Source organism: Coturnix japonica, unplaced genomic scaffold (genome assembly GCF_054131305.1).
Source record: "Coturnix japonica strain WE unplaced genomic scaffold, WE-NBRP24 Scf113, whole genome shotgun sequence".
Lineage (NCBI taxonomy): Eukaryota > Metazoa > Chordata > Aves > Galliformes > Phasianidae > Coturnix > Coturnix japonica.
Genome location: NW_028189016.1, coordinates 178402 through 204515, shown reverse-complemented (window position 1 = coordinate 204515; position 26114 = coordinate 178402). Strand labels below are relative to the sequence as shown.

Sequence of the window (26114 nt, the reverse complement as noted above, 5' to 3'; positions counted from 1 at the left end):
TGGCTCTGGTACCCTGTCACCCTAAAAGCCAAACCATCAGCTGATCCAGACTCCAACCCCAATGGCTCTGGGACCATGTCACCCTAAAAGCCAAACCATCAGCTGATCCAAACTCCAACCCCAATGGCTCTGGGACCCTGTCACCCTAAAAGCCAAACCATCATCCGAACCTCAGTATCTCCACCCTAAAGACTTCCTTTGGCACAAAGGTGAACACCCCCCTCTCCCCTTCCTCCCAAAGGGGAGAAACCCCACGTTTACTCACGGGGAGGTTCAGTTTGACAGCATCCACGGGCTGCTGGAAAGGCCACGCAAACTGGTGCTTCCATAGCGTTTTGAGCACCACTTTGAGCAGGTATTGCAGCTGGTTGGTCTGCCGCTTGGGTTTGTTAGGGTTGGAGGTCTCTGGAGGGGGAGGGTTGACGCCGACGGTGCTGCCTTGCTGGGGTTGCGCCTGCGCCTGCGCTGTCGACATCTGGGTGGCTTCCAGGCCGTCACCCATCACTGGCAGATTTCTCAGTCTCGTCCCGGGGCCGCTCTCTGCAGACATGCTATTGATCCCATTGCATTCCTCACCAGACACCCTGCAAGAAGAGATAAAGGGGGAATGGGTCAAATCCTTGCTTTGGATTCAAGGATCGGGCCTTGCTTACAAAGAAGAGTTTGGTTTGGTGAGGTTAAACCAGAGCTCTGCAGCATTTAAGATGCTGCTGCAGTGTGTGAGGGAGCACAGAGACCAAACTGTGCCAGGATTCTGCAGCCTGGGGCAAGAAAAGGGGTTGTGAGACCCCCATGTGCTGCCTCACCCAGCATTCAGCCCCATAGGGAGCGTTGGTTCTAGCCTTGTTCTCACCTCATCTGCTCAACGTGATCCATTAGGAGCTTTGCTATGGGACAAAGGAGGCTCAAAGGAGCAAAGCTGTGGGCACAGAGCTTCAGCTCTGGCCAAAAAAACAAAGGTTTGGTTCATCTGGAAGAGCACAAGGGGCGTTCATCTCAGTTCAGTCCATTGGAGCACTGCGGCTCCCCCCAATGTGACGCTAAATCCCTTTTGTTAGCTGAGCTTTGAGCTCCTGCAGCACATCAGAGGAACCACGCAGACCCCTATGGCTTTCTATAGCAACTCCAACATCATCCTGAAGGCCAAGAAATCGATAACAACACATTTCTATCAGCTCAGAGCCGTCGTTCCAGGGCTTAACTCAGCCTGTGTACCTTTAGAAGCAATGGGAACCATGTCCTGCCTAAGTGGGTGCCCCCCTGAGTGCACCCCAAAGCTGTGTTGGGTCCCTCATGTTTTCACCCTGAAGCTTAGCATTAAAGATAACAATACAGTTTTGTGATAGACCGAGTTGAGTGGAAGCTCTGCTGTTCCAGTGACACCTGAGGAAAGCGAGGAAGGCGCCAGCAGTTCTTTGATGCAGCCCTTGGGGTCAAAAAGTGCTTTTTGAGCTGTCTGAGAGCTGCTGTTCTCAGCACTGGGATGCCCCACCTGTACTGAGGTGCTGCCTGGCCTCACACATGATATAATTTGAGATGCAATGTTGATCTTCTCATTGCCAAATCACTTTAATTCTGCTTCTGAGCTGCACTGAGCTGAGGCCTGAGGGCCCTTCCCTATGTAGTTCCCTATGTGACAACTGGTGGCCAAGCAAAAGGAATCCTCTGTACTCACTGCAGGGGGCTACGTTACCTTGTAGGATACATTGCCATACAATTTTGCCCCAGAAAATGATGCAGGGTCAGAAGTTGCTTGGCTTGTCCATCTATCTTCTGTGGCTTCAGGCACAAATGCCTTTAGATAGTGTATCTGATGAAACAAACAAAGCAATTAATCTGAGGCATCAGTAACGAAGGCAGCTCCATGGATTCCAGCCTTTGGCACATGGCAGAGGTTCACCCCAGCTCAGTGTGGAGCAATAGGGCTCTGCAGAACCTTTGGGTCTCTGCAGGTTGAAATGAGGGGTGGGAGCTGCTGCTGGGGGTTCCTCATTCAATCCATCACCTCCAGACCCTGTTCTCCCTTTGTTCCCTATCACAACAGCCCTCCAAGAGCCAAAGGTCGGAGGAAGATGAAGGTTTTCATTCATAAAACAGGTCCTAAATGTTTTCATTCCTTCCTCAGCTCTACAACCCAATGAGGGAGATCCAGAGCTCATGAAAACACCATTAAGTGAGGTGTAAACTGCAATTGGGTGCTGCATAATGTGTGATTTATTGCTATTGTATGCAGTGTATCACTGTAACAGATAGGACATGGAGTTAAGTACAATCTATGCCTATACAACATGAAATACAGCACTATATAGTCTATAAGATATGAAGGTATAATCCATGCCCATGTAACGTGTAATACAGCAGTGTAATATATAAGATACAGAATAAGGTATAATATATGGCTATATAGTAGTGCTATAATACATAAAGAATAGAATAAGGTTTAATTTATACCTACATAATATGTTATACATAATAATAATAATATACCTGCATAATATAGGTATAATAATACACCTACATAATATGTAATACAGAACTGTAACACATAAACTGCAGATTAAGGTATAATCTATGTTTATGTTATAAGTAATATAGTATTGGAATATAAAATACAGATTAGGGTCTAACCTGTGCCTATATAATACATAATACAGCACTATAATACATAACCTAGAGATTAAGGTATAACCTATGCCTATATAATGAGTAATATAGTACTGAAATATATAAACTATGGAGTAAGGTATTACCTGTGCCTATATAACACGCAATACAGCACTATAAAACATAGATTAAGGGTCAATCTAAGCCTATATAATAGGTGTATATAACACATAAACTGAAGATGATGGGAGTTTTGTATTCAAACAGGCCAAGGCTGCCCTTAGGAGCTCTATAGAGCTCCATCCAACCTCAGCTATAGAGAAGAAAAGCACACTGGAACCTGATTGAGATTGACAGCAGCTCCTCCCCGCGCTGGTGATGTGATCTGTGTCAGTGGGGAAGAGTAAAGAGGATTCCTTTTCCATCTGACCGATTTAAGCAGCTGCTGGGAGCAGCACTGGAGCTTCAACATGGTTTGGTGATGGCACTGAGCTGAGTGGGGCAATGATGGGGTAAGTAGGAAGGGATGGGATCCAGAGGGATGTGGATAGGATGGAGCAGTGAGGCCACACGAAGCTAAACAGGAGGACATGAGGGTGCTTAGAGGTTGGAGCACCTCTGTTGTGTGGATAGGATGAGCTGGAGGTGAAGACTACAGGGAGACCCCAGTGTCCTTCCAGGACCTCAGGGGATCTATGGAGCCCCATCCCTGGAGGTGCCTGAGGTTGTGATTGGGGTGCTGAGGTGGTTGGGGGGGCACCCAGCCCACAGCAGGGGTCAGCCTGGGGGGGGCTTTGGGGTCCTTCCAACCCAGCCATGCTGTGATCCCATCATTCTGCTCTAAACAGAGCAGGAAGAGTTTCATTTCTTCTGTTCTACGTGATGAGGGCTGCCCCTTGTTCTAAAACAGGAGCCAACCACAGCAGACAGGACACCCTTCCTCAAGCCTTTCACCTCTCCTAAAGGACCTGCAGGGACATCTGTTCCTAGGCTCAACTTGCTCTAAGTCTCAAAGGCCAAAGGTAGCACTGAACTGAGATCTGAGGCTCAAACATCCACAGCCCTCAGGCTCTTTGTGCTCTGGTTCCTGCACACTCTGTGCTGCAGAGCTCCCAGGCTGCCCAGCAAAGCTTCATCCCACCTGAAAGAGCAGAACCAGCCAACAACATCCACAGCAACACGTCCATGTACCCCCCACCTTCCCCTCTGTTTTACTTCTTTGCTGCTGCAAAGGCTCCAAGGTCAGTGTGTGTGTGTGGTTAAAGCAAAGGGCTTTCCCACAGGAGATTGCATGAAGCCAATCAGACCTCGTGCCTGCATTACGTCCTGCAGGGAACATTCCTCCCCTTTCAAGCCTGCCAAAGAATTCAGGTGTCGGTGCCAACGAGGGACTTTTAAAGCTGAAGTCACACAATAACAATAGTTGGGATCTGGGGGAGTTTTCTAGTTGTTCCTAAGCACTTTGTGGCAGCTTTGGGAGGAGTGAGAGGCACTGTAAGGATGTACAGCAGAATGCATGAGCCATGGGGAGCAAGTGACTTCCAGCTCAGCCTGTGGTTTAAAACGCCCATAAACAGGCTCCAATTAGTGGCCAGTCCCAAATTACAGCCCCACAACATGGAGCTTCCCACCGTGCTGCCATCAGCTCCCTCTGCACGAAGGGCTGAAGCTGTGTGTGATGTTATGAGGGTGATAAAGCCAGACCCAGCGTCAGCGTGGCTCCCCATCTGCTCAGCCAACCGAGTGCTTAAGGGCAGAAGGCCAAGAGCACAGCTTAGAGAGCACTAATCCCAGCGCTCCCATTGCCCTCTGTGTCACCTCTTCTCCTCTCCGTGCCCCAGAAGAGGCATTTCTGACCCCAAACACAGGGAACAGGCCTCACCTTGCCCCCCAGGCAACACGCATTCAGTTGCATAGAGAACCTGCAGGGCTTTACCTTAAATCCTTCGACCCTTTGAGGTGTCGGGTGCTGCTCCTTCACCAGCCGAGCCCTCCCACCTCCATTTTTGAGGCTACCGCTGGAAGAAAGATCTGCAAAGAAAAGAAACAGGGTCTTACTTCAGGATTACACCCCATTAAACAGCTCTCATTTCAGTGCATCTTCCCTTTGACTTTTGTTCTCCTTATTCTTGATGAAAGAGAGTGGGATAAGCTGCAGCACCCCATGTGCTGCTCTCCCCATAGACACATATAGCTCAGTTCCTATAGAGGGAAGGGAAGGCCTTCATTTCAATACAGGAGTGATGCACCCCATAAGTGAGCTCAGCACAACCCAAAGGCGAAGGGAAGAGCCCAGCTCAGCTCCTATGGAGCAGAGGCACTAATTACCACCAGGCACTAATTGCTGTTTTAGTGCTGGGTTTTAAGGTTATGGCTTTAGGTGTCATTAATGCACGTACACAAGGAGGGTGTATGGACTGTCACAACCGCACACATCCTTAGCACTGCATTGAGCAGCTCCTTTCCTTAAGTGACCTCAGCACTAACAGCACACGCTCCTGGATCGGCCATAGGGATGTATGGGGCCGTAGGGATGCATGGGGCCATAGGGATGCATGGGGCCATAAGGATGTAAAGGGGCCATAGGGATACACGGGGGCCATAGGGATGCATGGAGCCATAGGGATGCATTGGAGCCATTAGGGATGCATGGGGCCACAGGGATGCACTGGGGCCACAGGGATGCATGGGACCATAGGGATATATGGGGCCACAGGGATGCAAAGGGGCCATAGGGATGCATGGGGCCATAGGGATATATGGGGCCATAGGGACGCAAAGGGGCCACAGGGATGCATGGGGCCATAGGGACGCAAAGGGGCCATAGGGATGCATGGGGCCCATAGGGATATATGGGGCCATAGGGATGCAAAGGGGCCACAGGGATATATGGGGCCACAGGGATGCAAAGGGGCCATAGGGATGCAAAGGGGCCATAGGGATGCATGGGGCCCATAGGGATATATGGGGCCATAGGGATGCAAAGGGGCCATAGGGATGCATGGGGCCCATAGGGATATATGGGGCCATAGGGATGCAAAGGGGCCATAGGGATATATGGGGCCACAGGGATGCACTGGGGCCACAGGGATGCATGGGGCCATAGGGATATATGGGGCCACAGGGATGCACTGGGGCCACAGGGATGCATGGGACCATAGGGATATATGGGGCCACAGGGATGCATGGGGCCACAGGGATGCATGGGACCATAGGGATGCATGGGGCCATAGGGATATATGGGGCCATAGGGACGCAAAGGGGCCACAGGGATGCAAAGGGGCCATAGGGATATATGGGGCCATAGGGACGCAAAGGGGCCATAGGGATGCATGGGGCCCATAGGGATATATGGGGCCATAGGGATGCAAAGGGGCCACAGGGATATATGGGGCCACAGGGATGCAAAGGGGCCATAGGGATGCATGGGGCCCATAGGAATGCATGGGGCCCATAGGGATGCATGGGGCCCATAGGGATGCATGGGGCCCATAGGGATGCACTGGGGCTCCCCTCAGGCCTTCCCTGGCTTCAGCACAACAAGCTGATAATCCAAAGAGTCACAAGAGCTGCTGTTTCCCACACTTGGATTTCATGAGCTCAAGCTGTTGCTGACACAAGAAGCGTCGCTTTACCATGAGGATTTCAAAGCAGGACGGAAGCTGCTGTGCCTGAATCCATATTAAAAGCCTCCCAACTCTCCAAACAGCTCCAGGGTGAAAGGGAGAAGTGTTGACACGTGTATCAAAGAGAAATGTGCGTGTCAGTGCTATTGGCAGCGCTGATCATGAGACAAAGTCCAAGGCTGCTCATGCAGCTTTGCTTGGCTTTCCATGCACATCTCACCTTCAGAGCAACCAAAGGGGAATTAATCCCACCCCAGGACCTCAACACCCAAAGGGGATTTAAGATTATGGAAGCACACAGTGGGTTGGGTTGGAAGGGTCCTCAAAGGTTATGGAATCATAGAAGAGTTTGGGTTGGAAAGGTCCTCCCAGATCACAGGATAACAGAATGGGTCAGGTTGGAAGGGTCCTCAAAGGTCATAGAATGGGTTGGGTTGGAAGGGTCCTCAAAGGTTATGGAATAACAGAACAGGTTGGGTTGGAAGGGTCCTCCAAAATCACAAAATGGATTGGGTCAGAAGGGTCCTCAAAGATCACAGGATCATGGTATGGGGTGGGTTGGAAGGGTCCTCAAAAGTTATAGAATCACAGAACAGTTTGGGTTGGAAGGGTCCTCAAACACCATGGAGTCACATAACAGGTTGGGTTGGAAGGGTCCTCCAAGATCACAGGATCATGGAATGGGTTGGGTTGGAAGGGTCCTCAAAGGTTATAGAATCATGGAATGGGTTTGGTTGGAAGGGTCCTCAAAGGTTATGGAATAACAGAACAGTTTGGGTTGGAAGGGTCCTCCAAGATCATAAAATGGATTGGGTCAGAAGGGTCCTCCAAGATCACAGGATCATGGAATGGGTCAGGTTGGAAGGGTCCTCAAAGGTTATAGAACCACAGAGCAGTTTGGGTTGGAAGGGTCCTCAAACACCATGGAGTCACATAACAGGTTGGGTCAGAAGGGTCCTCCAAGATCACAGGATCATGGAATGGGTTGGGTTGGAAGGGTCCTCAAAGGTCATAGAATCATGGAATGGGTTGGGTTGGAAGGGTCCTCAAAGGTTATAGAACCACAGAACAGTTTGGGTTGGAAGGGTCCTCCAAGATCACAGGATAACATGAATGGGTCAGGTTGGAAGGGTCCTCAAAGGTTATAGAATCACAGAACAGGTTGGGTTGGAAGGGTCCTCAAACACCATGGAGTCACATAACAGGTTGGGTCAGAAGGGTCCTCCAAGATCACAGGATCATGGAATGGGTTGGGTTGGAAGGGTCCTCAAAGGTTATGGAATCACAGAAGAGTTTGGGTTGGAAAGGTCCTCCAAGATCACAGGATAACAGAATGGGTCAGGTTGGAAGGGTCCTCAAAGGTCATAGAATGAGTTGGGTTGGAAGGGCCCTCAAAGGTTATAGAATCATGGAATGGGTTGGGTTGGAAGGGTCCTCAAAGGTCATAGAATCATGGAATGGGTTGGGTTGGAAGGGTCCTCAAACACCATGGAGTCACATAATAGGTTGGGTTGGAAGGGTCCTCAAAGGTCATAGAATCATGGAACGGGTTGGGTTGGAAGGGTCCTCAAACACCATGGAGTCACATAACAGGTTGGGTCAGAAGGGTCCTCAAAGATCACAGGATCATGGAATGGGTTGGGTTGGAAGGGTCCTCAAAGGTCATAGAATCATAGAAGAGTTTGGGTTGGAAGGGTCCTCCAAGATCACAGGATAACATGAATGGGTCAGGTTGGAAGGGTCCTCAAAGGTCATAGAATGAGTTGGGTTGGAAGGGTCCTCAAAGGTCATAGAATGAGTTGGGTTGGAAGGGTCCTCAAAGGTTATAGAATCATGGAGTGTATTGGGTTGGAAGGGTCCTCAAAGGTCATAGAACCACAGAGCAGTTTGGGTTGGAAGGGTCCTCAAACATCATGGAGTCACATAACAGGTTGGGTCAGAAGGGTCCTCCAAGATCACAGGATCATGGTATGGGTTGGGTTGGAAGGGTCCTCAAAGGTTATAGAATCATGGAATGGGTTGGGTTGGAAGGGTCCTCAAAGGTTATAGAACCACAGAGCAGTTTGGGTTGGAAGGGTCCTCAAACATCATGGAGTCACATAACAGGTTGGGTCAGAAGGGTCCTCCAAGATCACAGGATCATGGAACGGGTTGGGTTGGAAGGGTCCTCAAAGGTCACAGAATCACAGAACAGGTTGGGTTGGAAGGGTCCTCCAAGATCACAGGATAACAGAATGGGTCAGAAGGATCCTCAAAGATCACACCATCATGGAATGGGTTGGGTTGGAAGGGTCCTCAAAGGTCATAGAATCACAGAACAGTTTGGGTTGGAAGGGTCCTTAAAGATCACAGGATGAGTTGGGTTGGGAGGGTCCTCAAAGATCACAGCTCCATGGGATCACGGTGTGGTTGGAAGGGACCTTCCAGCACAAGGAGATGATGCTTTGGGCCAGCAGTGTCTGCTGGCACTGCATGGGGACACGGGCTGCCCGTGCTCTGTGCGCTGCCTCACATTCCCCTTTTAGCAAGTAGAAAGGTGAGGCTGCCTCTATAGAAACCCACAAACACCAAACAGGGAACAGGAGGATCCGACTTCAAATGGAGTCGTTGCCATCCAGCACAACCATTCATCACCATTTTGGGCTATGGAGCAATGGGGTCTGACTCACAACTTGCCCACCAGCACCCAGCACAACAATGATCCCTGTGTTGGGGTTACAGGCACATAAAGGGCCAACAAAGCAGTGGATAACACAGGAACCAGCACGTTCCATAGGGGAACTGGGACTTACAGCATCAGGGCTGCTGCTGAGCTGCTCACAGGCCACTAATGAATCCTTTTTAAGCATGTAAATGAACCAGCACGAGGCCGCTCCACTCACTCACACTCACTCCTGCCTTGCAGGCACGTAATGCCACAGATCTGCCCTAAACCAGCTGCAGTCCAGACAACACCAATGTCAGCCCTAAAACCCCACACGGCGTCAGTGCTTGGAGGGTAAACACAGCAATTTGCTGCAGCAGGAACACCTAACAATGCCTCTCTATGAGACTGACTCGTTCCCATTTGAAAGCAAAGACAATGGCTGGGTACGGCAGCTGTGCAGCTGATTCAAACCTGAAGGTGACCCCAGGGCAAAGGCAGGGGAGAATTCATGGTGTTATAAGGGGATTGTATGGGGGGGGGGGGGGGGGGGGGGGAGAGCCAAGAGGAGGGGGCAGCCACAGCCGGGTCGAGCAGAGCCAAAAACCCATTGGGAATGCATTGTACAGGTGATAGGAGGAACCTGGTTGGTGGTTGGAGATGTGAAATCATAGAGTCATAGAACACATTGGGTTGGAAAGGTCCTTAAAGATCACAGAACCATGGCATGGTTGGGTTGGAAAGGTCCTTATAGATCACAGAACCATGGCATGGTTGGGTTGGAAAGGTCCTTAAAGATCACAGAACCATGGCATGGTTGGGTTGGAAAGGTCCTTAAAGATCACAGAACCATGGCATGGTTGGGTCGGAAAGGTCCTTAAAGATCACAGAACTACAGCATAGTTGGGTTGGAAAGGTCCTTATAGATCACAGAACTACGGCATAGTTGGGTTGGAAAGGTCCTTAAAGATCACAGAACTACAGCATGGTTGGGTTGGAAAGGTCCTTAAAGATCACAGAACCATGGCATGGTTGGGTTGGAAAGGTCCTTAAAGATCACAGAACCATGGCATGGTTGGGTAGGAAGGGTCATTAGGACCACAGCCACAGAATTACAGCCACGGTTGGGTTGAAAGGGACCCCAAAACCCCTCAGTCTCAATCCTGCCGTGGGCTGGGTGCCCCCCATCAGCTCAGGCAGCCCCCAGAGCCCAGTTCATTCCATGCAGGGAGGCTCCGCTGCTGGCACAGCCACAGCCCAGGTGAAGGAACACAGAGCACGTTTCTGCTCCTGCTGCCAAAGGGAGCAAAGCGAGCTGGGCACCGAGCACAGGTCAACACGGCCCAAGAACATCACAGCCATCAATTAGGGTGTTTGGTTAACGAGTAACCCAACCTCAGCTGTCAGCCACAACAGCCTTCCTCCAGCCCTCAGTAGCAAGGTGTGGGGGGAAGCGTCCTCATAGGCACGCAGGGATCAGGATTACTCAGTGCTGAACCATTCCAGCTCATCCGTACCATGGAGAAAACGGCTCCAGTGGTAACAAACCAACTCGTGTGCCAGCTCTGAGCACCCGAGACGACTCAATGCTGCTCAATTGCACAGCTAAAGCCACGAGCTGCTGGCATTAACTGGCATTAATGGTGCTGAATGCGCTCCAAGCCATCCCCGGGAATCCAGCTGAGGTTCTGCAGGAGTCAGGAATGTCTGCTTGGGCTCCCAGCCACCCAAACAGCAATGGCAGGATACCAGGAATAGAGCAGTGATGTGGTTTGGGGGGTTGATAAAGCCATAAGTTAATATGAGTGGGATGAGCAGAGCCACCTCCAGCTCAGTGATAGAGATGGGGAGGAATGGAGCTGCTGCAGCATGAAACACGTGTTGAGCATCCCTGATACAAACAGGACACACACACCATGTCACAAACCTGCACCAGGGCTGCATTCAGCCTCTATGAATCCATCTGATTCATCTGGAATATGATGGATTCTATGAATCTGATCCATCTGGAATCACCAATTCCACTCCTACTCACACCAAAGCTGCAGAACCACCACCGTCCCCACCAGAAGCTGAGTGTGTTGGTTCCTACCTGGGGCTGCAAGTTCACCTTCAGCTGAGATCAATGGGGAAAAGCTGCCCCTGTGCTCTTGGAGCTGCTGCTCCTCCAGCACCCGGCTGCAGTCAGAGCACGGGGCTCCAGGAGGTGGGAAGGGCGAGCCAAGGTCAGAGCAGAAGCAGCAGATAAAAAAGAGTCAGGGTGAAAGGAAAACATGTGAAATATGTGAAAAATGCCGCGTGCTTCGCTGGTTCAATCTGTTCCGAGCAGGAAAACCACGTTCCGTGCAACGGGGCCATCAGAGCTGCAGCTTCCCATGGGCTCAAAGGAGGATGTTCCCTTCATGGCAGGGCAGTGAGAGCTGGAAGTTATTCCTGTGCCCCAGCAGCAATGAGCTGGGATCACTGCGGGGATGAGGTGCTGGTGGTGCAGCTCTACCCTCCTGTACAGCACAGGAATGGAGATATCCCCATGGAAGTGATGGGAGAGCAGCACTGAGCCATGCAGTGGGGTTGGAGAGCAGCACTGAGCCATATAGTGGGGGCTGGAGAGGAGCAACACACTCTGGATATTCACCTTCTGCAGCACTGAGCCATATAGTGGGGGCTGGAGAGCAGCAACACACTCTATCCATTCACCTTCTGCAGCACTGAGCCATCCAGTGGGGTTGGAGAGCAGCACTGAGCCTCATAGTGGGGGCTGGAGAGCAGCGACACGCTCTGGATATTCACCTTCCGCAGCAATGAACCATCCAGTGGGGCTGGAGAGCAGCACTGAGCCACATAGTGGGGGCTGGAGAATGGCAACACACTCTGGATATTCACCTTCTGCAGCACTGAACCATCCAGTGGGGCTGGAGAGCAGTACTGAGCCATATAGTGGGGGTTGGAGAGCAGTAACATGCTCTTATCCATTCACCTTCTCAGCACTGAACCATCCAGTGGGGGCTGGAGAGCAGCACTGAGCCATATAGTGGGGGCTAGAGAATGGCAACACACTCTGAATATTCACCTTCTGCAGCACTGAGCCATATAGTGGGGGCTGGAGAGCAGTAACACGCTCTATCCATTCACCTTCTGCAGCACTGAACCATCCAGTGGGGTTGGAGAATGGCACTGAACCACATAGTGGGGGCTGGAGAGCAGCAACAAGCTCTATCCATTCACCTTCTGCAGCACTGAACCATCCAGTGGGGTTGGAGAGCAGCACTGAGCCATATAGTGGGGGCTGGAAAGGAGCAACACACTCTATCCATTCACCTTCTGCAGCACTGAACCATCCAGTGGGGTTGGAGAATGGCACTGAACCATATAGTGGGGGTTGGAGAGCAGCAACGCACTCTGGATATTCACCTTCTGCAGCACTGAATCATCCAGTGGGGTTGGAGAATGGCACTGAGCCATGCAGTGGGGGCTGGAGAGCAGCACTGAGCCATATAGTGGGGGCTGGAGAATGGCAACACGCTCTGGATATTCACCTTCTGCAGCACTGAACCATCCAGTGGGGTTGGAGAATGGCACTGAACCATCCAGTGGGGGCTGGAGAGCAGCAACACACTCTGGATATTCACCTCCTGTTCCTCTGGCTCTGCGAATAGTTGGAATTTCCCCCTCTGAAAGCAGCTCTGCAAACATCCAGCTGGCAACGCAGGCTGTTTGTAAATCCACCCATCTCCCAGCAGCGACGGGTTGGGTGGGATGTGAGACGGGCTGCAGGGAGTTCTTCCTTCCAGGATAGTGTTGGATGAGCACAGGATGAAGCAGGACGAGGCATGGAAGCACTTCAGCCCCAAACACAGCCCTGAGCTGCCCCACCTCACCCACATTCATCTGCTTGGGGCTCCCAGAGCTGCTCCCATTGACTTTAAACCCATTAGGGGGCTATAGGGCACACATAGGGGGCTGCTCTGGAGGGACATGTGGGTCTATGGGGTGAGGAGCTGCAGCAGCAACCCTATGGGCTGCCCACTTTAATGCAGAGGATGATATTAACACACAGTCCTGCTTCCTGACGTCTCAACACGTTGGTTATTTCACCCTCTGTTTGGGTGCTCCCAATATGGGGCCCATAAACCCCAAACACAACAGGGACACTTTATGGCCCTCTTATGGTCCTCCCAACATCAATGAGCTGCACAGCACCAGGCACAAGGTTGGATCATAGGAGCACGATGCATGTGAGCTCAACCCATTACAGCTCCTTTATTCCCTTCTTTCCCCTCTTTAAGCAGAAAAACAGCCCATAAAACCACTTGTTCTTCTCCTCCGGATCCAATTCCTTCCATCTTCCCCCTCCCCATAAGCAAAACTGAGATTTAAGTGCTGTTTTCATCAGCAAACAGGACCCGATCCCGCCCGCACGCCTCCCCTCTTTTGTATCTCAGTTATTAAACATTAAAGCCGGCGCGCTGGCAGACAACAATTAAATTAAGCTGACACGACGCTGTAAAAGGCTGTTTAATTGCACTAGTACCCAGGTTGGTTTGAACGTGTAATTACTTCATTATGTGAGCGCAGGTTTAACGTTATATTCAGATTTTTTTCCAGCACCGTTCACTATGAGGGTGTTTTTATCCAACACAGCTCCCATTCCAACAGCCTGCGGTGAGAAAATGGGTTGGGAAGGTCCTTAAAACCCATAGAATGGGCTGGGAAGGTCCTTAAAGAACCATAGAATGGGTTGGGAAGGTCCTTAACGATCACAGAATGAGTTGGGAAGGTCCTTAAAGAACCATAGAATGAGTTGGGAAGGTCCTCAAAGGTCATAGAATGGGTTGGGAAAGTCCTCAAAGGTCATAGAATGGGTTGGGAAGGTCCTCAAAGATCATAGAATGGATTGGGAAGGTCCTCAAAGATCATAGAATGGGTTGGGAAGATCCTTAAAGAACCATAGAATGGGTTGGGAAGATCCTTAAAGATCACAGAATGGGTTGGGAAGGTCCTTAAAGAACCATAGAATGGGTTGGGAAGGCCCTTAAAGTCCCATAGAATGGGTTGGGAAGATCCTTAACCATAGAATGGGTTGGGAAGATCCTTAAAGATCACAGAATGGGTTGGGAAGGTCCTTAAAGAACCATAGAATGGGTTGGGAAGGTCCTTAAAGGTCACAGAATGGGTTGGGAAGGTCCTCAAAGATCACAGAATGGCTTGGGAAGGTCCTCAAAACCCATAGAATGGGTTGGGAAGGTCCTTAAAGAACCACAGAACAGGTTGGGAAGGTCCTCAAAGAACCATAGAATGGGTTGGGAAGGTCCTTAAAGAACCATAGAATGGGTTGGGAAGGTCCTTAAAGGTCACAGAATGGGTTGGGAAGGTCCTTAAAGATCATAGAATGGTTTGGGAAGGGCCTTAAAGAACCATAGAATGGGTTGGGAAGGTCCTTAAAGGTCACAGAATGGGTTGGGAAGGTCCTTAAAGATCATAGAATGGGTTGGGAAGGGCCTTAAAGAACCATAGAATGGGTTGGGAAGGCCCTTAAAGAACCATAGAATGGGTTGGGAAGGTCCTCAAAGATCACAGAATGGGTTGGGAAGATCCTTAAAGAACCATAGAATGGGTTGGGAAGGTCCTTAAAGAACCATAGAACGGGTTGGGAAGGTCCTTAAAGAACCATAGAACGGGTTGGGAAGGTCCTTAAAGAACCATAGAACGGGTTGGGAAGGTCCTTAAAGAACCATAGAATGGGTTGGGAAGGTCCTTAATGAACCATAGAATGGGTTGGGAAGGTCCTTAATGAACCATAGAATGGGTTGGGAAGGTCCTTAAAGAACCGTAGAATGGGTTGGGAAGGTCCTTAAAGATCACAGAAGGGGTTGGGAAGGTCCTTAAAGAACCATAGAGTGGGTTGGGAAGGTCCTTAAAGATCACAGAAGGGGTTGGGAAGGTCCTTAAAGATCACAGAATGGGTTGGGAAGGCCCTTAAAGAATCATAGAATGGGTTGGGAAGGTCCTTAAAGATCACAGAATGGGTTGGGAAGGTCCTCAAAGAACCATAGAATGGGTTGGGAAGGTCCTTAAAGAACCATAGAATGGGTTGGGAAGGTCCTTAAAGATCATAGAATGGGTTGGGAAGGTCCTCAAAGGTCATAGAATGGGTTGGGAAGGTCCTTAAAGAACCATAGAATGGGTTGGGAAGGTCCTTAAAGAACCATAGAATGGGTTGGGAAGGTCCTTAAAGATCACAGAGTGGGTTGGGAAGATCCTTAAAGGTCACAGCATGAGTTGGGAAGGTCCTTAAAGATCACAGAATGGGTTGGGAAGGTCCTTAAAGGTCACAGAATGGGTTGGGAAGGTCCTTAAAGATCACAGAATGGGTTGGGAAGGTCCTCAAAGGTCACAGAACTATAGAATGGGTTGGATAGGTCCTTCAAGACGGTAAATGCATGGAGCAATAAGTGGGTTGGGTTGGAAAGGTCCTCGAAGATCAGAGAACCATTGAATGAGTGGGGTTGGGAAGGTCCTCAAAGATCATAGAACCATTGAATGAGTGGGGTTGGGAAGGTCCTTAATGATCACAGAACCAGTGAATGAGTGAGGTTGGGAAGGTCCTTAAAGATCACAGAACCACAGAATGGGTTGAGTTCAAAAGGTTCTAAAAGATCACAGAACGGGTTGTTGGAAAGGTCCTTAAAGTTCACGGAATGGGTTGGAAAAGACCTTAAAGACCATAAATGCATGCAGTGATAGAATGGGTTGGGTTGGAAGGGTCCTTGAAGATCACAGAACCATGGAGTGGGTTGGAAGGGTCCTCAAAGGTCATAGAATGATGGAATGGGTTGGAAGGTCCTCAGGTCATAGAATGATGGAGTGTGTTGGGTTGGAAGGGTCCTCGAAGGTCATAGAATAATGGAATGGGTTGGAAGGGTCCTCGAAGATCATAGATCCATGGAATGGGTTGGGTTGGAAGGGTCCTCAAGGGTCATAGAATGATGGAATAGGTTGGAAGGGTCCTCAAGGGTCATAGAATGATGAAGTGTGTTGGGTTGGAAGGGTCCTTAAAGGTCATAGATCCATGGAATGGGTTGGAAGGGTCCTCAAAGGTCATAGAATGATGGAATGGGTTGGAGGGTCCTCAAAGATCATTGATCCATGGAATGGGTTGGAAGGGTCCTCAAGGGTCATAGAATGATGGAGTGTGTTGGGTTGGAAGGGTCCTCGAAGGTCATAGAATAATGGAATGGGTTGGAAGGGTCCTCAAAGGTCATAGAATGATGGAGTGTGTTGGGTTGGAAGGGTCCTCGAAGGTCATAGAATAATGGAATGGGTTGGAAGGGTCCTTGAAGATCATAGATCCATGGAATGGGTTGGGTTGAAAGGGTCCTCAAAGATCATAGAATAATGGAATGGGTTGGAAGGGTCCTCGAAGATCATTGATCCATGGAATGGGTTGGGTTGGAAGGGTCCTCAAAGGTCATAGAATGATGGAATGGGTTGGAGGGTCCTCAAAGATCATAGAATAATGGAATGGGTTGGAAGGGTCCTCAAAGGTCATAGAATGATGGAGTGTGTTGGGTTGGAAGGGTCCTCCAAGATCATTGATCCATGGAATGGGTTGGGTTGGAAGGTCCTTGAAGGTCATAGAATGATGGAATGGGTTGGAAGGGTCCTTAAAAGGTCATAGATCCATGGAATGGGTTGGGTTGGAAGGGTCCTCAAAGGTCATAGATCCATGGAATGGGTTGGAAGGGTCCTCAAGGGTCTTAGAATGATAGAATGGGTTGGAAGGGTCCTCCAAGATCATAGATCCATGGAATGGGTTGGGTTGGAAGGGTCCTCAAAGGTCATAGAATGATGGAATGGGTTGGAAGGGATTCAAAGTCCAAAGGATTACAGAACCTAGAATGGGTTGGAAGGGTCCTTAAAAGTCAAGGAACCACAGAATGGGCTGGGTTGAATGGATCCTTAAAGATCACAGAACCATGGGATCAGAGCATCATTGAGTTACAAAGACCCCAAACATCCCCCAGCCCCACCATGGGCTGCACAAACCCACATGCTCAGCCTGAATTCCCCCTTCAATCCAACCTATATTTCCTCTCTTTGAGCTTCAAACCATTCCCCCCATCGTCCTATTATAATTCCTGCCATTACAGGGGCAGACAGGGATAAGAAAAGGGGGAATTGCTTTCCACCCCCCTCCTCTGTGAACAACACTTCGATACCACCCGACGTGTTGATTTATCTCTTCGGTGACTTCACACGCGAAGCAAAACCACAAAGGAACCAAACATTCCATCGGTGCAAAGGAGGAACCACGTGAGCGGAGCATGATTGAGCTCCAAGCCAATAACGCTCCGGATATAGGAGGAAGAAAGTGAATTGTAGCCAGTACAGAGGAAGAAAAGCAACGAGGAAGGCGGTTATTGGGGGTCTGTTGTACCCAATGTGTTCATTTACCAGCAATAAAGCAAAGCAAAGAGCTCCTCATGATGAAGGTTTCACTTCTTTCTGCATGTAGAGGAGCAGGAAAAGCTGGAGATTCCCAATAGGATCCTGTGCAGGAAGGCAGGTATTAACGTCCCCAATCCCAAACACAGCTCCCTATATCCAGGAAGGAGATGGAAGGGTTTCAGCTTCAGATACAGGAGCTGGTCTGTATCTCCCTGGATCCGAATCATCCGGTTCTGATGGAGCCTGAGCTCATTATGGGGTTAATTAGAAGCTGAGTGCATCCTAAAGCAACAAACCCCCCCCTCTTCCTTGTGGGGGGGACACAGAGCTGAAATAAGGCCGTGGTTTGTGGTGCTGCTGTCTCCAATGCTTTGTGATGGGAGCTGACAGCAGCACTTCGGCTGCTGAGCCCACACAACCCAACGTCGGGTCCTTTTTTGTCCCCATTAAATCCCAACAGCATCGTGGTCTCCATCTCTATTATCCATATGGGCCTCTTCAAGCCCATGGCGGGGAAGTTGTGGCCATTAAAGCATCATTTTATGACAACAATAGCAAGAAATAACCCCAAACATGGGGAACTCCTCCTCCCCCAGCAGCAAAGCTTCACCCTGAACCCTTAAAAGCACAAAATGCTCCCAAACAGCCCCAAAAACACCTGGAAAACGATGCAACGAGGAGTTAACGAAGCAAGAAAAGCACAGGGCAGGTCTGCTGCCTTGCAAACACGGCCTTGCATGTGATGCATGCATAGGATTGGTGCTAACGAGGGCTCTGCTAACGAAGCTCTGCTAACTGCCCGACCCCTCCCTTTAAAGCTTATCATCAGATAACACAGCAGCAACAGTTACTCAGCCTCAAATGTAATTAACGCAGCCTGGGTACAAAACAAACCAGGATAGTCCCATATCTCAATGCTGAGTGGGAAGGGTTGGGGATGGGGGCTGCCCTTAAAGCACAGCCCCCCATTCCCTGCCCATCATATGGGGCTGTTTCATATCACCATGTCTTCAAATAGGGTTGGGGGCTGCCCTTAAAGCACAGCCCCCCATTCCCTGCCCATCATATGGGGCTGTGTTATATCGCCATGACTTCAAATAGGGTTTAGGGGGGATGGGGGCTGCCCTTCCAACACAGCCCCCCATTCCCTGCCCATCATATGGGGTGGTTTTATATCACCATGACTTCAAATAGGGTTGGGGGCTGCCCTTCCAACACAGCCCCCCATTCCCTGCCCATCATATGGGGCTGCTTTTATATCGCCATGACTTCAAATAGGGTTGGGGGGGATGGGGGCTGCCCTTCCAGCACAGCCCCCCATTCCCTGCCCATCATATGGGGCGGTTTTATATCACCATGACTTCAAATAGGGTTTAGGGGGGTTGGGGGCTGCCCTTCCAACACAGCCCCCATTCCCTGCCCATCATATGGGGTTGTTTTATATCGCCATGACTTCAAATAGGGATGGGGGCTGCCCTTCCAACACAGCCCCCCATTCACTGACCATCATATGGGGCTGTGTTATATCGCCATGTCTTCAAATAGGGTTGGGGGCTGCCCTTCCAGCATAGCCCCCCATTACCTGCCCATCTTATGGGGCTGTTTTATATCGCCATGTTTTCAAATAGGGTTGGGGGCTGCCATTAAAGCACAGCCCCCCATTCCCTGCCCATCATATGGGGCTGTGTTATATCGCCATGACTTCAAATAGGGTTGGGGGCTGCCCTTCCAACACAGCCCCCCATTCACTGCCCATCATATGGGGCTGTTTTATATCACCATGACTTCAAATAGCCCCATAGAACACGACTCACATCAATGCTCAGTGCCTTGGGACGGGGAAGGGGAGTAGATTGAGGGCTGAACTTAAAGCTTAAAGCCTTTGGGATCCCATTGGTTCTATTAGAGCTTTGGGTATGGCAACATCCCTTAAGCAAATGATACGTTTGAAGTAGGAACGACCCCAAAACCACAACAAACAACCCCAAAAATCACTGAAAGGAACACATAGAACTCAATGGAACAGCTTCAGGTGAGCCATCACACACACCATAGGGCCAACAGAGCCATTAGCATCCCATTCCACCCCATTAACGCCATATTAAAGGCTATAACCCACCAGCAGTTCTGCCTTAAGCCAATGTCAGAGCATTGAATGCAGCACAAACTCAATGGGGCAGCATTTGGGGGGTGGAAAAACCCTATGGAAAAGCATTTAGGGGATGGGATGGGGGGAAAAACCCCATGGAAAAGGGATATCCAGCTGATTTTAAGGGTTTTTGGGGTAGGTGGGGGGTTAGGGAGATGTTGGGGGGGGGGGGGGTGGTGGGTTTAGAATGGGGAGAGATGCTGGGTGGGGATGTGGGCTGATGAATTGGGGGGGGAAGGGGGTGGGATGGGGGGATCTCAAGGGGAGGGGGGATATCAGAAGGGGAAATGGGGGGGGGGGAAATAGGGGGCTATAGGGGCAGATAGGACAGCGTTGGTTGGATATGGGGCTATAGGGGCAGATAGGACAGCGTTGGTTGGATATGGGGCTATAGGGGCAGATAGGACAGCATTGGTTGGATATGGGACTATAGGGGCAGATAGGACAGCGTTGGTCGGATACGAGGCTATAGGGCCCACGCTGGTTGGATATGGGGCTATAGGAGCTATAGGGGCAACGTTGGTTGGATATGGGGCTATAGGGCCAACGCTGGTTGAATATGGGGCTATAGGAGCTATAGGGCCAACACTGGTTGGATATGGGGCTATAGGGGCTAATAGGGCCAACGCTGGTCGGATATGGGGCTATAGGGGCTATAGGACCAACACTGGTTGGATATGGGGCTATAGGGGCTAATAGGGCCAACGTTGGTCGGATATGGGGCTATAGGGCCAACACTGGTTGGATATGGGGCTATAGGGCCAACACTGGTTGGATATGGGGCTATAGGGCCTATAGGACAGCGTTGGTTGGATATGGAGCTATAGGAGCTATAGGGGCTACGCTGGTTGGATATGGGGCTATAGGGGCTATAGGACAGCGCTGGTTGGATATGGAGCTATAGGGGCAGATAGGACAACATTGGTTGGATATGGGGCTATAGGGGCTAAAGGACAGTGTTGGTTGGATATGGGGCTATAGGGGCTCTAGGAGCTATAGGACCAACACTGGTTGGATATGGGGCTATAGGGGCTAATAGGGCCAACGCTGGTCGGATATGGGGCTATAGGGCCAACGCTGGTTGGATATGGGGCTATAGGAGCTAATAGGGCCAACATAGGTTGGATATGGGGCTATAGGGGCTATAGGAGCTATAGGGCCAACATTGGTTGGATATGGGGCTATAGGAGCTAATAGGGCCAACATAGGTTGGATATGGGGCTATAGGGCCAACATTGGTCGGATACAGGATGTGCTGGGGCTGGGGGGGGCAGCCCTACCCCACTCTTCCCCCCCCATAACCTCCACCCCCCCCATCCCCCCCGTATCCCCCCACACGGCGGCGGGTCCCGCTGCCCCCACAGGCGGCACCCAACGGTCTCCCAGCGGCCTTAAGGGCACCGGGCCCGCCCCCGAGGCCTCCCCCCCACCGGCTCCGGCTGGAGCCACTCACCGGCACCGCGGAAGGGGACGGAGGGAGCGGGCAGCGAGACAACGGCGGTAATGACGGGCCTATGTCGGGCCAATGATGGACTATGGACGGGCCGTGACGGGCCGTGGAGGCCTCGCCCGCCGCCGCTTCCTCCCGAGGCCCGCGGACAAAATGGCGGCGGCCGGAAGTGCCCCGCGCTCCGCCCCGCACTTTGCGCACCGCCCCGCAGCCCCAAGGGCCGCCGTACGCAAAGTGCGTAACGCCAGGCAGCGCTCAGCGCTTCACCTTCCTACAGCGCTACGCAAACGGCGCAGCGGGGGTTACGCAGTTTGCGGAAGGTTCGGGACTAGGCCCGGCCCCGCCCGGAGCTCCGTTACGTTGGGAGCGTAACGGGGCCCGCCCCGAAGCCGCCTTAATTCTTTACGCAATTTACGTAGAGGCGTGAAACAAACACGGCGCGTGACCCCCCCGCTACGCCAACAGCGCAGCCCCTCGTTACGCCGTTAGCGTAACGCGCCCCGACCTCCGCCCCGCACTTTGCGTAGCGCCGCGTTACGCAATGCGGGCTACGCCAGCGGGGCGACGTAAACGCGGATGTGAATAGCGTAACCCCCCCCCCCTTATATACACACACACCCAACCCTAGGCCGTCGCCGCGCCCTCTCGCCGTATATAGGCCCCAACTCACCTCAGGTGCCCGGAGGCGCCTCCACGGGCCCGGCTGAGCCTCGTTCCCTCTCACCGGGACCCGGGGGGCGTCGAGGAGCGAACGGGGAGGAGGAGGAGGGGGCGGGGGAAGCGGCTCCGAGGGGCAGCGGGTCCGGGGCTGCGGCGCCGCACTGACCTCACCGCGCTCAGCGACGTCACGGCGCCGCCGGGCCACGCCCACTTTGGGTTAAGCCACGCCCACTTTGTTTCTAAGCTCCGCCCACTTTGCTGCTAAGCTCCGCCCACTTTGAGGGGTTAAGCCCCGCCCCCTCGCAGTGACGTCACAATGGGTGGAGAAAAGTGGGCGGGGCGAAGCGGGAAAGGGCGTTCCCGCGCGCGGGGAATGGGGGCGGGAAATATGGGGGGGGAATGGAGGAGGAAAGTGGGGTCGGTTGTAATTGAATGGGGGGATGAATGGGGTCGGTTGTAATAGAAGGAAGGAGGGATAATGGGATGAATGGGGTTGTGTGTAGGAGGGTTGGGGTGTGATGTAAAGGGAGAGTCCAGCCCGTTCACTCCCGTCGTGAGGGATGAGGGGAGGGGGAAAGCTGCCAGGGGGCCGCCATTACGCTGAACTCTCGCGAGAGTTCGCGAGAAAACGCGCGCGGGAGCAACACAGGCGGCCGCCATTTTCTTCAATGAGAGGAGGCGCTGATCTCGCGAGATTTGCCGGAGAGAAGTGGGGGGGGCTGCGTTCTCGCGAGATTTTTTTTGTGGGGAGGTGGAGGGGGGTGTTCTCGCGAGAGTTCGTGGAGAGAGGCGCCATTTTCTTCCCTGTCAGGAGGAGGCGCTGAGGAGCGGGTGTGAAGGCCGCGATGAAGTTCAATGGATCCGAGTATAAAACGGACCCAAAAGAGACAAAATTGAGGAGAAAAGACGGCATAGAATCGCTGTCTGTCGTCATTTAGGCCGATTCGGTGCGAGGAGTGAAGATTTCCCCCTTCTTCAGGTAGAAGGAGGCACTGATGTGTGAGGTGGATTCACCACAGGTTGAAGCTGTATCTGGTAACAGCACATAGAAGATATTCGGCCTATGTGGCAATATGGGCCTTTGGAAGAGGCACTGAGAGGATATTTGAGGTGAAAACCCCCCAAATAGGCTAAAATAGCTTATTTTAATTTATTTTAGCTTATTTTTACCCCATTTCTGAGGGGTAACCACAGCCTGATGTGCTTTAATGGAGTGCTGTGTCCAGGTATGGGCCCTCAGTAGAAGAAAGACGGTGAGCTGTTGGAAAGGATCCATATGAGGGCACATAGAGGATATTTGAGGTGAAAACCCCCCAAATAAGCTCAAATAGCACCATTTCTGAGGGGGAACCACAGCCTGATGTGCTTTAATGGAGTGTCTAGATATGGAGCCCTCAGTACAAGAAAGACAGCTGTTGTAAGGATCCATAGGAGGGCATATAGAGGATATTTAGGGGGGGTTTCACCTCAAATAAGCTCAAATAGCACCATTTCTGAGGGGCAACCATGGCCTGATGTGCTTTAATGGAGTGTCTAGATATGGAGCCCTCAGTACAAGAAAGACAGCTGTTGTAAGGATCCATAGGAGGGCATATAGAGGATATTTTGGGGGGGGGGGGGGTCACCTCAAATAAGCTCAAATAGCACCATTTCTGAGGGGGAACCACAGCCTGATGAGCTTCAATGGAGTGCTGTGTCCAGGTATGGAGCCCTCAGTAGAAGAAAGACAGTGAGCTGTTGTAAGGATCCATAGGAGGGCATATAGAGGATATTTAGGGGGGGGGTCACCTCAAATAAGCTCAAATAGCACCATTTCTGAGGGGCAACCACGGCCTGATGAGCTTCAATGGAGTGCTGTGTCCAGGTATGGGCCCTCAGTACAAGAAAGACAGTGAGCTGTTGGAAAGGATCCATAGGAGGGCATATAGAGGATATTTAGGGGGGTTTTCGCCTCAAATAAGCTAAAATAGCACCATTCCTGAGGGGGAACCACAGCCTGATGTGCTTTAATGGAGTGCTACGTCCAGGTATGGAGCCCTCAGTACAAGGAGGACAGTGAGCTGTTGGAAAGGATCCATAGGAGGGCATATAAAGGATATTTATGGGGGGTTTCACCTCAAATAAGCTAAAATAGCACCATTCCTGAGGGGCAACCACGGCCTGATGAGCTTCAATGGAGTGCTGTGTCCACGTATGGAGCCCTTAGTAGAAGAAAGACGGTGAGCTGTTGTAAGGATCCATAGGAGGGCATATAAAGGATATTTATGGGGGTTTTCACCTCAAATAAGCTAAAATAGCACCATTCTTGAGGGGGAACCATGGCCTGATGAGCTTTAATGGACTGTCTAGATATGGAGCCCTCATTACAAGAAAGACAGCTGTTGTAAGGATCCATAGGAGGGCATATAGAGGATATTTAGGGGGGTTTCACCTCAAATAAGCTCAAATAGCACCATTTCTGAGGGGCAACCACGGCCTGATGAGCTTCAATGGAGTGCTATGTCCAGGTATGGAGCTCTCAGTACAAGAAAGACAGTGAGCTGTTGGAAAGGATCCATAGGAGGGCATATAGAGGATATTTAGGGGGTTTTCACCTCAAATAAGCTAAAATAGCACCATTCCTGAGGGGGAACCATGGCCTGATGAGCTTCAATGGTGTGCTATGTCCAGGTAGGGAGCCCTCAGTACAAGAAAGACTATGAGCTGTTGGAAAGGATCCATAGGAGGGCATATAGAGGATATTTAGGGGGGTTTTCGCCTCAAATAAGCTAAAATAGCACCATTCCTGAGGGGGAACCACAGCCTGATGAGCTTCAATGGTGTGCTATGTCCAGGTAGGGAGCCCTCAGTACAAGAAAGACTATGAGCTGTTGGAAAGGATCCATAGGAGGGCATATAGAGGATATTTAGGGGGGTTTTCGCCTCAAATAAGCTAAAATAGCACCATTCCTGAGGGGCAACCACAGCCTGATGAGCTTCAATGGAGTGCTGTGTCCACGTATGGAGCCCTTAGTAGAAGAAAGACGGTGAGCTGTTGTAAGGATCCATAGGAGGGCATATAGAGGATATTTAGGGGGGGGGTTCACCTCAAATAAGCTAAAATAGCACCATTCTTGAGGGGGAACCCTGGCCTGATGTGCTTTAATGGAGTGTCTAGATATGGAGCCCTCAGTACAAGAAAGACAGCTGTTGTAAGGATCCATAGGAGGGCATATAGAGGCTATTTAGGGGGGTTTTCACCTCAAATAAGCTAAAATAGCACCATTCCTGAGGGGGAACCACAGCCTGATGTGCTTTAATGGAGTGCTACGTCCAGGTATGGAGCCCTCAGTACAAGAAGGACAGTGAGCTGCTGTAAAGGATCCATAGGAGATGGAGATCTCCATCTATGAAGATGATCATCAAGATGACCGCAATGGGGATGATCAGGGAGCTGCAGCACCTCCCCTATGAAGACAGGTTGAGAGAGATGGGCTTGTTTTGTTCAGCCTGAAGCAAAGAAGTGAACTTCATTGCAGCCTTTCAGTACCTGAAGGGAACCCTATAAACAGGAGGTAAGTCAACTCTTTGAAAGGGCCCATAATAGTAGAACCTTATAAACAGGAGGTGAGTAAACTCTTTGAAAGGGCCCATAATAGCAACACAATGGTTTGGAGTTGAAAGAGGGAAGATTTAGGTTGGACGTTAAAGGGAAGTTCTTTACTAGGAGAATGGTGAGGTCCTAAAACAAGCTGCCCAAGGAGGTTATGGATGCCCTGTCCATCCCTGGAGGTGTTCAAGGCCAAGTTGGAGCTTCATCATCTTTGAGGTTCCTTAAAACCTGGGTCATACTGTGAAACTATATGAATGCTGGCAGGAGAAATGAACGACCCCGTGGCTTTAATGTCATGGTTCTTTGCAAGCTTAAAAGACATGAAATCAACAGATCAGAAGAGAACCTCAGTGTGTCTGCTGGCCCAAGGAGAATCCAGAGACATTTGAACCTTTACAGCTGATCTGAGGGCACAGGTGACGTTTCAACGCCCTGAAGAGCAATTGACTCAATAAGAAAACATCATCGTTTCCCTAAAAACAGAAGCTGAGAGTGGTGAATTGATAGAGATGAGCCTCTTTGCTGAGAGTCAATATGAGAAACGATCCGAAAACGGACAACAGCACCGTGGAATTATACAGGTGTGATGCTGATGCCATGCAATGCACTATGAGGATTGTAGGATGGCGCCAGCTGCTCTGTACCCCTCAATGGTCCTTAGAGGTTCTTCATTGATTCAGCTGATCTACTGAGGCCGCGGGTGACGTTTCAAAGCCCTGAAGAGCAATTGAATCAATAAGAAAATATTGTTTCCCTAAAAACAGAAGCTGAGAGTGGTGAATTGATAGAGATGAGCCTCTTTGCTGAGAGTCAATATGAGAAACGATCCGAAAACGGACAACAGCACCGTGGAATTATACAGGTGTGATGTTGATGCCATGCAATGAACTATGAGGATTGTAGGATGGCACCAGCTGCTCTGCACCCCTCAATGGTCCTTA

General features: G+C 50.8%; 1 protein-coding gene and 1 long non-coding RNA gene across 8 annotated transcripts in view; one reads left to right on the top strand and one right to left on the bottom strand.

Annotated features, from left to right (window-relative positions):
• BRD4 (bromodomain containing 4) overlaps window positions 1–21765 on the bottom strand; it is a 53704-nt gene extending 31939 nt beyond the window's left edge. For 3 of the 7 annotated variants that reach the window (XM_085535224.1, XM_085535230.1, XM_085535226.1), the window contains exons 1-4: window positions 21592–21765; window positions 4541–4635; window positions 1694–1810; window positions 266–584 (exon numbers count right to left, since the gene is read on the bottom strand). In XM_085535224.1, coding sequence (XP_085391350.1) covers window positions 266–584; window positions 1694–1713 — 339 coding nt within the window. In that variant the 5' untranslated portion in view covers window positions 1714–1810; window positions 4541–4635; window positions 21592–21765. Of the gene's footprint in view, window positions 1–265; window positions 585–1693; window positions 1811–4540; window positions 4636–20924; window positions 21066–21591 lie in introns of those variants that run through there. The other 4 variants (XM_085535227.1, XM_085535229.1, XM_085535225.1 and 1 more) reach the window with 3 other exon arrangements.
• LOC146751203 (uncharacterized) lies at window positions 15671–16831 on the top strand. Its single transcript, XR_014941792.1, has 3 exons — window positions 15671–15714; window positions 15839–15849; window positions 16712–16831. It is a non-coding gene; the product is annotated as an uncharacterized LOC146751203 (long non-coding RNA).
• Window positions 21766–26114: the final 4349 nt, after the last annotated feature.